The sequence below is a fragment of the Fukomys damarensis genome, unplaced genomic scaffold (genome assembly GCF_012274545.1).
Source record: "Fukomys damarensis isolate Sample0158 unplaced genomic scaffold, DMR_v1.0_HiC HiC_scaffold_28, whole genome shotgun sequence".
In the NCBI taxonomy this organism is placed as follows: Eukaryota; Metazoa; Chordata; class Mammalia; order Rodentia; family Bathyergidae; genus Fukomys; species Fukomys damarensis.
In genome coordinates this window covers 42,507,741-42,519,601 of record NW_022900940.1, presented here as the reverse complement: position 1 = coordinate 42,519,601, position 11,861 = coordinate 42,507,741, and the positions used below count along the sequence as shown (strand labels likewise).

The window sequence follows — 11,861 nt, the reverse complement described above, 5'->3', positions numbered from 1 at the left end:
GAAGGCTCTGAGGTGGGCACAAGTTGAGAGCAAAGGCGAACCTCGATTGATTAGTTATGTCTGCCATGAGAGAGGGGAGCCAGGGACTTGATCATCATCCTGCAAGCTTTCTTCCCGAACATAGGACCTTTCAGCATCTATTCATTCACTCATCTCTTCATTCAAAAAAACTTTCTGAGCAGCAAGTGTGAGCCACCGAAATACCTGAATGAATAAAGAAGGAAAAAATGTTCTTTGGGTACAAATCCCACGTTCTGTGAAAATAATGATATGGTACACAGTCTTGAGAGATTTTCTAGATGGATAATGTCCAACTAGTCCTTTTCTATCACTAAGACTCATTTAGCTCATCTACAAATGAGGTGATGGTCCGAATATCCCCTACCCAATCTCAAGCTCTTACTGTATGAGTATAATAACAAAAAAACAAAAAATGACACCTATCGGGTGCCAAGTGCTCTCAGTATAACACCTGTGACCTTCCTATCCCCTCTGGGAGCCTAGGGCCCATTCCTACCCCTACTCTGCAGGTAGGGAGCCAAGGAGATTTAGCAACTTGCCCAGGCAATCAGGCTGCACTTGGGCCCTGACCGTGCACCACATGCGGTTCACTCCACGTCCATGGTATAGGCAGGGCAGTGAGGTTACTGGAGGGTCCTTTCGATGATTCACTCGGTGAGTACTCATTCCGCATTTCCTGCATGGCAGGTAATTGGGGCCACAGTGATGGATAAAGGTAACAAACATATATTGGTCAAACCAGAAAGAAAAAAAAACTTGCACATTTTCAAGTCATTTTCAAATAGTTCCTGTTTGTTTGTTTGTTACATGCACTATGGGGACAGCCTGAGAGCCAGGGCCAAGACTTCTCCAAGGAGGAGATTCAACCTGTGAAGGCACACGGAGACCTTAGCGGGCAGAGGGGCGAAGTGCCGGGCACAGTGGTGGGTGGAGGGGAGCAGAGGGAGGGAGGGAACTGTCGGGGGCGGTGAGGACCAAGTGTCACACAGCTGTGGGAGGTTGGAGCCTGCCGGTGTCTGCCCGGGGCCCCTGCAGACCCGGGTCCTCCGTCTCATTCCAGAGGTCGTTCGTTCGCACAGCTCTTCCAGAGTCTGGCTCCCTGCTTGCACACAGGCCCAGCTGCTCACCCCAGTGTACCACTGCAGCGGGAGCTCTGGGCCCTGGGGGGCTGGCTTCCCCGTTGGCACTTCCCTAGGGTGAAATCGTGACTGCCAACCTTGGGTGCCGGCAGCCGCCCTTCCTGGGGAAAGACCAGCCCCGGCAGGCACGGTGGGGGCAATGCGTCCCTGGCCGTACACACCCCTTGTTTTAGAAGGCACTGGGAAGCTGGGTGAGGACTCCGAGGTCTGCTCCCCAAGAGCACAGCTCCAGAAAACAAAGCTGGAGAAGTCCTGGAGCAAGCACCCTCCAGCCCCGGGCCTGAATCTGGGCTCAGCCTTCTCCCACCTGTCTCCTTGGACTCATCATGTCATCTTTGGGCTTGCCTGAGCCTCTCTTATCTCAAAAGAAGAGGGGGCATTAGTAAATCCCTTGGGACTTTGACGGACGTGAATTTTGAAAAAGTGCGTAAAGCACCTCCCACGAAGCCCGGCACAGGGCAGGTGCGGGCGCAGGATGGCATCGTCTTCAGAGCTGAGTGCCTACTAGGCGCCACGCACTGTGCACGGTCCTGGGCATTTGGAAGCTGGAAGCGTCAGAATGTCAGACAAAACGTCACATTCTGACAGGAAAGGGAGAGGGCACTACAGGAGGAAAACTCGAAGTTGCGGGGTCAGTACGATCCCATACAGCGACGGGTGCGCGCATGGAGGCTGGGGCCTGAGTACCTCACTGGAATTAGCGCATTTAAACGGCAGTGTCGCATGGTAGATCTCACGATCCCCATTTTACAGGGGAATTGCTGAGGTCCAGGTGGCTGGCCTGGGAATGGTGGGGAGGCCTTGGGCCAAGGCAGTTCCGAGGGGCTGCGTTCTGCAAAGCACAGGGACCCAGAGGGGGGTCAAAGCTGTGGGGAAGAAACTCACAGAAGCAGAGGCTGAGGTGGAAGCTGGAAGTCCATGGGCAAGGCAGGGACGGGCTGCACACAGCACAGTGCCGGCTGGGTTGGCATGGGCCATGGTGCTGCGGTCGTGACAGGTCCTGCAGGGGGGATTCTGCTGGGACAGTGTCAGGCACAATGGCTTCTGGGTAGGAAGCCAGCAGGAAGCGGCCGTAAAGATACAGGGGAAAGCCAGCAGCTGGCCGGTCTCGCATATGTGCCTGGGTTTGGAACCAAAACAATCTTTGTGTGTCAGGCAGGGCTTTTCCGAGTGCAAGGAAAGGAAACACTGGCCGACCCTGGTCGTGTGACTGCCACTCACAGCCAGAGAACGAACAGGCCTATCCCACTGAGTAGGAGGAATCAAGTCCCACATGTGGCAAAGTTTTGGAAAAATTAAAAGACACAGGCTCCCCATTGGTGGAATCATAGTGTTTGTCAGAGTCATTATTGTGATTAGGATTGTGCGGGTGGTAATTGTCTATAATCCCAGTACTCAGGAGGCTAAGGCAGATGGATCACAAGCATGAGTCCAGCCTGAGATATACAGTAAATTCAAGGTAAGCCTGGACTACATAGTCAGACCCTGTTTCCAAAAAATTGTTTTTCTTTTTTTTCTTCAGTGAGCTTCTCTAGACCCTATGCCTTCCTAGATAAAACTTGCCTTCATTGTGGAGGCCGCCATCTTGATTAAACAGAGGCCAAAACCCAGCTGCCTCTGACTGAGACAGTCACCCACTGGGGGGGGTCTGTTCCTCATGCTTAACCCAGTGAGGTGATGCACTCAGGCATGACCAAGGCATGAACCCAGAGGCTCCAGGCAGCCCCACCCTGACCCATTCTCTCCCAGGGACACACGCCAGGCTCTCAGCAAAGAGAATTCAGGTGACTCAGCCTGGCTCTGGGCCAGCAGGCCTGCAGACGTCCAGGGTGTGAGGTGGGAGCAGGCCCTGAGCATAACCTGTGTTCACAGATGCTCTGCCGGGACCTGAAGGGCCCCTTCCCATTCAGAGAACACCCTCTTCTTTCAGCATAGAGGGGTTCGGGAGAGAGAGCTGAGGGCACAAGGGACATCCCCAAAGGAGAGGCCAGGGGACCTGCTTCACTCCTCCGTACCAGGCACTGTTGGAGGGAGGGAGGCTGAGGCAGGACTGTGTCTGCAGTCCCACGGCAAAATCCACCCAGGCCTCACAGGGACCCACCCTGTCATAGAGACTCTGGGTTCTGAGGCCAGGGGAGGCCCTGCAAAGCCTGAGGGTGGGAACATAACTGGAGAGGCCATTCCTGGGGCTCCTGCCGGCACCAGTCAAGGCGCATTAGGCAATGGGCTCAGTCATGCTGCCTGAGAGGACGTCCTCCTAGTAACCCATAAGAAGAGAGGCCAGGCAGCTGCCCCTGCCAGGTGAACAGGGGTCCCTGGAGCAGCCCCTGAGCAAGGCACTGGTTACCGAGAGGGAAGAAGATGGGGTAGATCCTTAGAAACCCTCATCCCTCTGGAAGCCTCCTTTCCCCATCACCAGGGCTCAGCTGAATGGCAGCACAGGGAGTGGCAGCCCACATAGAGCCTGGGCACAGCCTAAGCTGTTTTTATAAATAGTTTTATTGGAACACATCCACATGGATTCATTTACAGCTGTTTTCCCACTCCAGTGGCAGAGCTGAGTAGTCTTGACTGAGGCCCCCAAGAACCCAACATGCTTCTGATCTGGTCCTTTACAGAACACTGTCAACCTGGGAGCCAAGTGGCTGAGGGTGTGGGCTCCAGAGACAGACCCCAGGGCTTACCCCTGAGCGCCTTTCTCCCTCTGACTCTTAGCAGCGTGACCTGGCCATTCTGTGCTTCAGTTTCTCCAGGTCCCTCAGCAAGCTGTTGTGGTTTAAACAGGTTAATCTGGAAGTCTCAGAGTAGTTCTGGCACCAGGCTTTTGTTGTCTTAGTGGGCAACATCCCAGTTGGGGAGTCAAAACCTCCGTCCTTTGCCTGTTCAGATCTTGCATTTACCGCTGTATGGCTCTGCATGGCCCAATTGTGCCACTGCTGATCAGAGTTACCGAAAACCATAAATAAAATTAGAAAGGGCATAATGGAAATAATGGGTTTATTTCCTCTAAAATAAATGTCAGTGGAACAAAGTGTTCACACCTCCAGGCTTATTGTTCATGGATTTCTTCACTGTTTATCTCCCTCTGCATTGGTGACATGATCAGTAATTGCCTATAAATAGCAGGGTTTTACAAGACGGACTGCCTTTGATCACAGGTGTTCGGGGACAGCCTCAGGAGATGACTGGAAACCGGGGAGGGGGCGGCCAGTCTGGGGAGCGCTGCACACACTGCTGCCTGCACATGTGCGTGCACCCGTGTGCCTGTCCGTGCGTGTGTCCCTTCGGTATCAGAATCCACTTTTCATTCTGGTCGTGTCCCCTCGGTCTTGCCTCTTTCCTCCAGAGTTTGTCACCCCTGTCCTGTCACTGCCTCTTGGGGCTCGTTTCCTACGCTCACACAGTGCAGAGTCGCTGGCAGAGAAGGGCAGAGTGCGCCCCGCCTTGGTGAGCACGCTCACTGCGCAGTGTCCGGGCACAACCGGGACGGTAGCGGAACTGGAATTCCCAGGAGCCCAGGGGAGGCTCCAGTCCGGGCTCTGGCTCCGGACTGCAAGGACGGAGCCAGCAGTCCGGTCCCAGCCTCCCGAGCTCCTTTCCCAAACAGCAAGCCACCTCCTCGAGCAGCACTCAGGCACACCACTGCCTGCCTGGGTGCCGGCACCGGACAGGGAAGAGGGGTCCTGAGAGCCGCTGCCTGGGGCAGAAGTGGCCAAGTCGGGGCCCACTGTGAGCAGGGCCGGGCACCCTGATAGAGGGGTTCTCACAAAACCAGGGCTCGGGAGAAGGCATTGCGTGCGTAGGGCTGTGGGACAGGTCACCGCAGAGGTGAGAGCACGGTAGTCTCCTGGACATGGGAGTTCAGTGTTAGAGCGCATGCTTAGCACGCATGAGGCCAGGGTTCAATCCCCTGTGAGAGAGGAAGGGGGAGGGGAGGGGGAGGGGCTAGGGAAGGAGAAGAAAAGGGAGAGGAGGGAGAGGGAGAGAGAGAGGAAGGGAGGAAGGGAGAGAAATGAAGGAAAACGAAAAAGTAAAGGAAGAAAATTAAAGAAAAGAAATGTCACAAGTAAGCAGGCAGAAACACACTGCAGGGGCCCTGTGGCTGGACAAACATCCGCGTGGGGCTCCTGCCAGGGAAGTGCACTAGCAGGAAGCAGGGGTGAACAGGCCCGCAAACAAGGCCGGCAAGCCCTTCTGGACAGTCGCCCGCTGCTGACACCCGCCCTCCAGCACAGGGAGACAGTGTTGCTCTCATCTTACAAAGGAGCAGTCGAGGCCCAGACAGGGGCCCAGTAATGCCCAATGCGTGAGCCACGGCCTGCATCTGTCTGACCCCCAAGCGTGGCCTCTGTCCCTGAGTCACAGGCTTCTCGCTGCGTGATATAAGCCCAGGTCCACAGCATGGGCCCAGCTGCCGGCAGGCTGTGCCCGTGGGAGGGTGTGTTATGGTGGGAAAGGGACCCGAAGCCCGGCTCTGAGCCAGTGCTCAGGGTCGCTCTGGGCCTGGGGTCATCAGACAGAGCTTAAACACATGACTGAACAGCAGCCAGCGACCAGAGGGCCCTGGGGAGGCTGAGACAGTGGGAGAAGCTGTCCAGTCAGGGAGGGGTCAGCAGTCACAGCCACACTTTGTGCCCCACCCAGCCCTGTCCCAGCTGCCCAGGTGAGCACACACTGCCCCTACCCTGGGGCCTTAGCAATAGGACCTTTCTCCTGCAGTGCTGTAACCTGAATAACAGGTTGTGACAATTTCCCGTTGGATAAGAAGGGAAAACTGTTTTCAGGCCTTGGTGGCTGCAGAAGGAATTCTTGCCCCACCCCGTATACCTGCCCAGCTCCAGCGGGCCAGGCCTGGACTGCGGCTCCAGAGCGCCCAGGCTGGTGGGGAAGCAGGCTGGGGCCTGCAGGTGCCAGGTGAGCAGGCAGGGACTCAGCCAGAAGGACATCAGGCTGGCCCTGCTCCTCAGCACCCAGCCAGAGCCAGAGTCCCTGCTCGGCACAGGCACGACAGCGAGAGGCCAGGTACGTGTCCCGCTGCTCTGCTATCTCAGCCCCCAGCTCTCTCCTGCCTCTCAGTTATTTTTCATCTGTCTCTTTCTCGTTCTCTCTCCCTGTAGCTCTCTCGGTCTCCCTCTCTTTCCCCAGCCCCAGTGGCCCAGGCTCTGTGACACCTGTGTCTGTCTGACTCTGGCCCTGCTCCTCCAGCCGGTCTGTTCCCCAACCACCCCGGCCCTGTGCACATGGGGACCCCACAGAATGTTTTCTCACCTTATCCAGAGGCCTGCACTCCTGGGCTGGAGGCCACAGTCTGGTGTACTTGTGTATCTGAAAAAATAAAGTTGATAATTTGTATCTGAGGCAGTTAAGGTTTTACAAAAACCTCATCTGTGGGTTCAGCCAGTTGAACACAGATTATAACCCTGGAAGGAGGGTGGGGGACACTGGGAGCACTTTCAGAATCCCAAAAGGCGATGTGGCTTGTGCTTCTGTTTAAATATGAAGTCTCCATGGATGGGAGGCAAGAGACACAGTCAGGGCAGAGGAGCCCGGACAAGGAAGGCCAGGGCTCCTGCCCCAGGCCTGAATCTTTGGTGGGCTTTGGGGGCTGCATCTGCTGAGACTGATTCTTAGGAAGAATAAGAGTCTGGGGTGAGGAGGGGGAAGAAGAGTTTTGGAAGCAAAGTCACAGCGGGCAGAGAGGCCTGAGGCCAGGAGCCACCCTGGGGTAGCTGCAGGAGTCCCAGACATGGCACGGCTTCAGCCAGCCCTGCCCCTGTCCTGGCCTCAGACTCCACAGATGTGCCGGGCCTCTCAAAGCTGCTGCCACCAGTGACTGCCAGCACTTAGGGGTGGCATGGGGTGGGGGTGATGAGAAGGATGACCTCAGAACCTGCCCAGGACTCAAGAAGGGAGTAAACTCTGGTTTCTACTCTCCTGAGACAAAAGTACAGGCCATGGGACCCATTGGGAATCCAAAGAGTCAGCAGCTAGAGCCTCAAGTCCAACTCCTGCCTCTCACCTTTGCAAGTTAGACAACTCTGGCTTAACCACTGTGAGTCTTCCTCATCCCTAAAGATAAGATAGGCATGGTTGGTAAACAGACAGACAGACAGATGACAGACAGGTACAGAGACATGGAGATACATTACCTGGCACAAACATACCTGAAACGTGTGAGTTCTGATCACTCTTCATTCTGGTTCATCAACAAAGATTACCTGAGCATCTGCTCCCTAACATTCTGCTCGATGCCTCTGAGGGAAGGAAGGAGGAAGAGGACGGACAGATGGGTGGATAAATGAACATGTGGATGAATGGCTGAATGGAAGAGTGAATAAATCAATTCATCTGTCTTAGTTACTCTTCTCACTGCTGAGACAAAATGCCCAACAGCCAAAGTTAAAGGAGGAAAGTTTTGTTTTGGCTCAGTTTGTAGAGGTTTCAGTGCATAGTAGGTTGGCTCCAAAGTAGGATGGCACGGCAGAGGGGCACCGCAGAGGAGAAACAGTTCATGGCAAAGCATGGAAGGCAGAAGGCAGCAAGCAGTGAAGTAGTGAAGCAGCAGCATCCTGCGTCTCCCTTTCATGCCTTCCGGGCTACCCACACTTTGGTTGGTACCATCACACCCAGAGTAGGCAATCACATTATCCACACCCAGAATTATGCCAAGCCAATTATTAGACTAGTTTAGTGATCACGCACCCTTAATGCCAACCTCACACCCTCTATATCTGGCCACCTCTGAAAAGGCCACATAAGGCTCTGGGGGACATCTAGACACGAGACATAACATTGTCCAAGAGACAGTGCCTGCCACACTGCCCCTTTCTCTACCTTCGGTTTCTATATGGTGATTGATAGAAACCTCCAGAGCGATGAGTGAAAGAGAGGTGAAGACAGAGCAAAACAAGGAACATTCCTCTCCCTGGGTGTAAGGGGCCTCCCTGGAAGGATTACCATCACCTGCCTCGCTTAACGGCATGCATCCCTGATCTTCACGCTTGCTCACATTCGGATGCCAGCTGCCGCTTTTCAATGTGATTCTCTTCTCTCCCTAGGTTAACACTGACCTGAGCCACTCTTCACCTGGACAGGATGAGAGTGTCAGGTAGGACCTGGTTCTGAGGTTCTCGTGGTTGGGCTCTCAGGTTCATTTTGGAGTCACTTCTCTGTCGGCAGGGTCTGCCTGTCCTGGGCTCTGGTGGTCTGGTATCTCTGTTCTCCCTTGGCCCAGCCAGAATCCCAGGAGGAAACCAAGCCAGGGGCAGCTGGAAGAGTAAAAGAAGCAGCTCTCTGCCTCTAGGTCGAGGGCTGGAGAGCCTTTGGTACAAGGGCCCCCGCCAGCCAGAATCCCAGCCTTGACCCCTATCTTGGACACACCAGGCCAAATTAGGCATAAAATATCGACCTCAGGGGTTCTATCCCAGCATCCTCAAAGCAGAGGGCTGGACATGAGGAAGGCCAAGGCCCTCCATTCCCTGCCCTCATACTGTACTGCCTTTGTACAGACAGGGAAAGGGAGGCACCAACATGAAATGCACACACATGCACCACTTTCATTTCCGAACAGCTCTGAATTCAGGAACACCGGTTGTGGTGTCAGCTTACTTCTCTCTGGGTCCAGCCTGGTGACCGTGGGAAACGATGCCTCTCGGTTCCTCACTTGCACAGTGAGGGCAGTCAGGGGCCTTGCACACGCATAGGGTCAGTGTGAGGGTGAACTGAGGCCACGCAGTAACAGCTCTGCACACAGCGCCTGGCACAACATGAGCGCCACAGGCCAGGGGAGGTGAGGCCCAGGACAGGTCTGGTGCCCAGAGATGCACTGCGAAGTTCAGTGTGTGCCCGGGTACTCTGGCTCTGAGGGGATGGCATGGAAGACTGGGCTGCCCGACTCCCGTGGCGGTGCTCACCTCCCGGAGCAGCTGTCACGTCTCTCCTAAGGTCTCGGTGGACCGGGACGAGCACTGTCCCCTCCCACCCCACAGGTCTGCTCCGCCTCCTGTCCGTCGTCGCCACGCTGGTGGCCACGTGGTTCTTCCTCCGCAGCTCCACCGGCCTGGGCACCAAAACCATCCGCCTGCCACGCTGGCTGGGTGAGTGGGGCCGGCTCCTCCCTGTGCTCCCGCCCACCCCTGTCACCCTTGGGGACAGAGCGAAAGAGGGGCCCCGGGCTTTCGGGGAGGCTGGAGCCCAGGGCAACACACGGGCCTGTGGCTGGCACGGACAGAGGGGACCCCGTAAGGGCCGCGCCTGCGCTTGCTGCCCCAGCCTCCCTCAGGCAGGGTCCCGGCCCGGTCCTTCTCAGCGCTCAGGTCTCCGCTCCCCCTCACCTCCCCACCACAGCCGCCCTCTAGTTTAGCCGCGTCCGGTCAGCTGTCTCCCTCATGTGGCCCTCGCCCGCTGCGTTGTGTGTGGACCTCCTTCCCTGCCTGGCACCGGTCCCCCTTCCCTAGAACGTCAGTTTCTGGAGGCCAGGGATCCATTTTGTGAACGGAGCAAGTGCCCACGAAGGAGTTCGTGGATTTTTTTTAAATGGAAGAATGGATGGGGGAGTGGGTGGGTGGAGGGGTGGATGGACGGGTGGACAGACGGATGGCTGGATGACGAGTGGGTGAATGAACGGACGGATGAATTGACAAGCGAGGGGCTGGATGGATGCCAGCTGCTGGAAGGGCACAGTCTCGTGGCCTCTGCCCCGTGCCCCATGGAGGGCACCGTGGGGTGGCTGGGAAGCGGACTCCTTCGTGCCCCGTGGCCCGGGGAGATGCTGTCAGAACAGAAACGGGACCGTGGGTTCCTCAGATTGCAATCCTTCTGATCAGGAGAAGAGGAAAGGGAGGGGATGTCACCTCTCGCTTTGTCTTCTGGAAAGAGCAAGAACCCCTGCACCCCTGCAGCGACAGAGCTCCGCGTCCTCTGGGTGACCAGGGTCCCCGCAGCTTCCCGAGGCAGCCAGAGGCCAGGCACCCCGCCTGTAACCCAGCCCACAGTGGACAGCGGCAGCCCTCGGCTCACCGAAAGGCTTCCTGTCAGCAGACACCCAGCCCGTGCAGGAGGGTTAGAGGTTTATGTGGCTGCTTGGTGGCCACCACACCCAGCTTTAGCAGACTACCCTGGTCACCCAGAGCTGCACCATCTCTGGCCTCGAAGGGACGAGCCAGGCAGTCAGGATGCCCGGGTGGTGTGCGGCTTGTGGCGTCCTCCCCAGGATAGAGCCTTGGCTGGCAGCGGGGAGTTAAAAGCAGCCCCCAGTGATTATTTCTCTCCTACAACTCCACCACCTGTGGATTGACAAAAATCCCTCCCACAGATGCCCTTCCCACAGGTGTCAAGCTCTGTGAGGTCTCAGGGACCCCAAAATGAGGTCAGGGGCCCTTGTTCGTGGGCTGAGTCAGGGAAATGTACAGATGTGATCCCAGCAAGCATAGAAACCAAGCGGAAAGCTGGCCACTAAGAACTGTGTGCCCATCCAAAAGGACGGCTTTCATTTACCTCGGGAGGCCCTCCTAGCGTGTGTACCCCCCCATTTTGTTATTCAGGGCATTCACATTGAAGCATGTGGGTGACTATAGCACCAATTTATTTTTGCTGTTGTTATATTGATAGATAAGTGACTTCCCTTGTAATCCAATCCGTTTTATTTTGTGTATAACTTGCGGTCTGTGGGGAAGGAAAGTACTAAGTGTCCCCGGGGAAGTGAGTATAAATTTCTTCTGAGGGGAGTTCAAACTACCAAAAGGATCCATGGCGTAGAAGTCAGGAGTTAAGGCTCCCAGCTTATCTAGAAAATGAGGCAGGAGTTTCTCAGGTGGGAGTGATAAACTCAACTCTTAACTGGTTTCAGCAAAACAGCGTGTCTGTCACGTGACTGGGAAATGGGTGGGATCTGGTTTCAAGTGTGGTCAGACCCAGCAGCTCCCGGGAAACCTCCCAGAGCCTGTCTCTGCATCCTCGTGCTCTGCTTACTGCTACTTCGGGCAGCCTTCTCTCCGGGCCAGGTACAGTGACTGTCCTCCACCTGGACACGCAGCTCAGTGGGATCCATCCTCTCCCTTTCCCCTCAGGGCCAGGAGTTATAGCAACCCAGGGAAGGGCTCGGGCCCCAGAGCAGTGTTACAAGACCCGTGGCCCAGCCTGCGTCTCCGGTGCTCCTCGGACCTCGGAGGCAGGCACAGGACACACCAGGGACCCTGAAGACCAGATGGAAAGTGTGGGCGTACACAGGACCCACCAGAAAAGGACAGCACCTCCTGCTGGCGTTTCTGTGTCCACTGAGGAACCCGTCCCCTAGGTCAATGCCGGGTCAACTTGGTGGGAGGCCTGGCACAGAACTGTGGAAATAACTAGGACACCATGTAAAATGAAAAGCGTGGGGTACCCAAGGCCCCTGAAGCCCACTGCGGACAGCTGGGACGGCAGGCAGGCAGTCGGGAAAGAAACCACAGCATGGGCTACGCTGACGGCAGCAATTCGTCCCTGTTCTTCCCCTTCCCCTTCCCTTCTCCTCTTTCAGTACTGGGGATTGAACCAGGGAGTGCTAAGCTGCATCCTCAGCCCTCTACGGTTTGTTTTTGGGTTTTTTTTTTTTTTTGAGACAGTCTTAATAAGTTGCCCAGGTTGGTCATGAACTTTAAAATCCTCCTGCCTCAGCCCCCCAGAGTGCTGGGATTACAGGTGTGCATCACGGCGCCCAGCGGC

At 55.9% G+C, this 11,861-nt stretch overlaps 1 protein-coding gene across 2 annotated transcripts in view; it reads left to right on the top strand.

Annotated features, from left to right (window-relative positions):
- The first annotated feature begins 6,046 nt into the window (after nucleotides 1–6,046).
- Nucleotides 6,047–11,861, top strand: part of Fam3d (FAM3 metabolism regulating signaling molecule D) — a 22,728-nt gene continuing 16,913 nt past the window's right edge. For both annotated transcript variants that reach the window (XM_010643153.2, XM_010643150.2), the window contains exons 1-3: nucleotides 6,047–6,182; nucleotides 8,219–8,268; nucleotides 9,149–9,256. In XM_010643153.2, the coding sequence (XP_010641455.1) occupies nucleotides 8,256–8,268; nucleotides 9,149–9,256 (121 nt within the window). In that variant the 5' untranslated portion in view covers nucleotides 6,047–6,182; nucleotides 8,219–8,255. The remainder of the gene's footprint in view (nucleotides 6,183–8,218; nucleotides 8,269–9,148; nucleotides 9,257–11,861) is intronic.